Source organism: Rhinoraja longicauda, chromosome 19 (assembly GCF_053455715.1).
Source record: "Rhinoraja longicauda isolate Sanriku21f chromosome 19, sRhiLon1.1, whole genome shotgun sequence".
Lineage (NCBI taxonomy): Eukaryota > Metazoa > Chordata > Chondrichthyes > Rajiformes > Arhynchobatidae > Rhinoraja > Rhinoraja longicauda.
The window spans coordinates 9,822,533-9,824,778 of record NC_135971.1 but is presented as its reverse complement, the minus strand read 5'-3'; the positions used below and the strand labels follow the sequence as shown (position 1 = coordinate 9,824,778).

At 51.7% G+C, this 2,246-nt stretch overlaps 1 protein-coding gene across 1 annotated transcript in view; it reads right to left on the bottom strand.

Moving 5' to 3' along the window:
• Window positions 1–1,014: 1,014 nt before the first annotated feature.
• The window catches only part of LOC144603093 (zinc-binding protein A33-like), a 5,834-nt gene continuing 4,602 nt past the window's right edge, over window positions 1,015–2,246 (bottom strand). Inside the window, exon 6 of the mRNA XM_078416232.1 lies at window positions 1,015–1,550. Within this exon, the coding sequence (XP_078272358.1) occupies window positions 1,015–1,550 (536 nt within the window). The remainder of the gene's footprint in view (window positions 1,551–2,246) is intronic.

Here is a 2,246-nt window from a genome sequence, read left to right as displayed (position 1 = left end):
GCCCTGTACAACTGCAGAATGAACGCTTTGCTCCTATACTCAACTCCTCTTGTTATGAAGGCCAACATTCCATTGGCTTTCTTCACTGTCTGCTGTACCTGCATGCTTCCTTTTGTGGAATTCTCTGCCACAGAGGCAGTGGAAGCCAAATCATTGGATGGATTTAACAAAGCGTTAGATAGAGCTCTAGGGGCTAGTGGAATCAAGGGATATGGGGAGAAGGCAGACACGGGTTGCTGATTGTGCATGATCAGCCATGATCGCAATGAATGGCGGTGCTGGCTCGAAGGGATAAATGGCCTCCTCGTGCACCAATTTTCTATGTTTCCGTTTCTCTACGATGGAACCGGTAAGCATGCACGTTCCCACAAAGTTTCAGGGGTGCTTTAGTTCTTTGGTGCTCGATCAACATCGTGCGTTGCGCTGCTGGGCAGTGAAGTTCGCGAACATAGAAACCTGTTCCATCTTCGCGAGGCACCGCACGGCTTCAAGAAGACTCAACAATGAATTCTACATTTTCACGTAATTATCAAACCTTTTGCCACGCGATCTCGGCATTCAGCTCACCCCTCCTTTAGTAATTTCCAAATCATTCGCAACTCTTTTTTTTGCACCGCCACAGGGTCACTTTTACCGGTTTTATTTTTGCCAGACAGCTTTCAACCCTTCAAAGCGAGTCAGTGGACTTGAGAACCGGGATGCCCGGAGTCGGGACCCGCCGCCCGCCGCGATCGTTTCAATCTTTATATTTTCACATAAGTAATTTCTGTTCTGTTGCCGGACGCGGTTAACGCGTTAAAATGAACGGATCGACACCTCTGTTTTCGGTTGCGGTTTATTTCACTCTTCCCACATTTACATTCCCTCTGGTTTTAGTTCCGCGCTCACTGGGCTTTCGCGACCCAGAATTTGGGTATTAAATGGGGGCCGTTCAGCCCGACCTGTTGTCCACTGGGTTTCTGCCCCACAGCCCCCGAGCCCCTCTCCTGACGCCTGTCCCGGGACCCCACCCCATTACACACCCGGAGCGAAACCGGAGCAGATTTTCAGCCACTGGCCTTTATGCCAAGTCGCGAAGAAAGGATAAAGTTTCCCCGTGAATTTATGCCCAGTGAAGGTGTGGAGATGGGACTTGGTGCCCGCGTCGTAAAATGACACGGTCCCGGACTCGTAACTGAGATAAACTCCCACCCTCCCGGGAATGGGACGGGCGGGGAGAGGGGATGGACGAGAGATGATTGCATCAAACTGGTCACCCCACCACCGCGCGATGCTCCAGACTCCAGTCATCGGTGTCCGTGTGAACGTACTCTTCCTCTCCACAGACTCTGCGGCGACTCCCAGACTCCAGCACTGATTCCCCGCCACCTCCACCTCCCAGTAATGTCTCCCCGATGTGAATCCCTCCGATCCCAGCACACACGGCCAGACTGTAAACCTCTTCCCGGTGTCAGGATGACTCCTCCGGGTTCGGGTCCGTCTCACCCTCTTCAGATCTTCGGACACCTCGAGCCCCGGACCCGCTGTTTCCACATCCAGGGTGACGGAGACTGGGGGGAGAAGCAGAGAATCAGAGAGTCCCCGGGGGTCGGGGGAGACTCGGGCAGCGCGGCCCCGGGACCGGGGGAGAGGCCGCTCGGCCTCGGGCACAGGCGGGCGGACAACAAACACATTCCCGGAGTTGCACCACACAATATCTGATGGACAACATTTTTATGCCACCCGTTTAATTCGTTTTGTGGCGGAGATTGATTGAAGGAGGAGAGATTGCAATGTGGAAAGTAAATTCCTGACTACGGAGAAAAGCTGATGTATAAACCTGAGAAGGGGGGGGGGGGAGGAGGCAGAGATAAATTGGGCACAGACGCTGCAATCGTAATGAGGGGTGTGCATTAATACATTTTCAGAGGGTGGTAAGTCTTGTCATGATATTCCAGACAGGTTCACAATTTCTTGCAAGGAATGATCACCAAGAGAAATAGACCGTGTTCCTGCGACTGAGAGAGAAATATATGCGATTAAGTAACGGTTACAATCAGGGTGTAACGTTGTGTCCACTAGAGCTTTCATTAAAGCACAAGACTGGCTCGTTTCTGCTGCCCTGCGAATCTGAGTTAGTTTTACCCCGATGTGAATGAATTCCGCTGACTTTAGGAGTAAGTATATTAAGGAGAACCATCTACAGGCGAGAGAGGAAATAAAAAGAGACGCGGCTTGGAATATTCATGGAACAGGGATGTCCATGA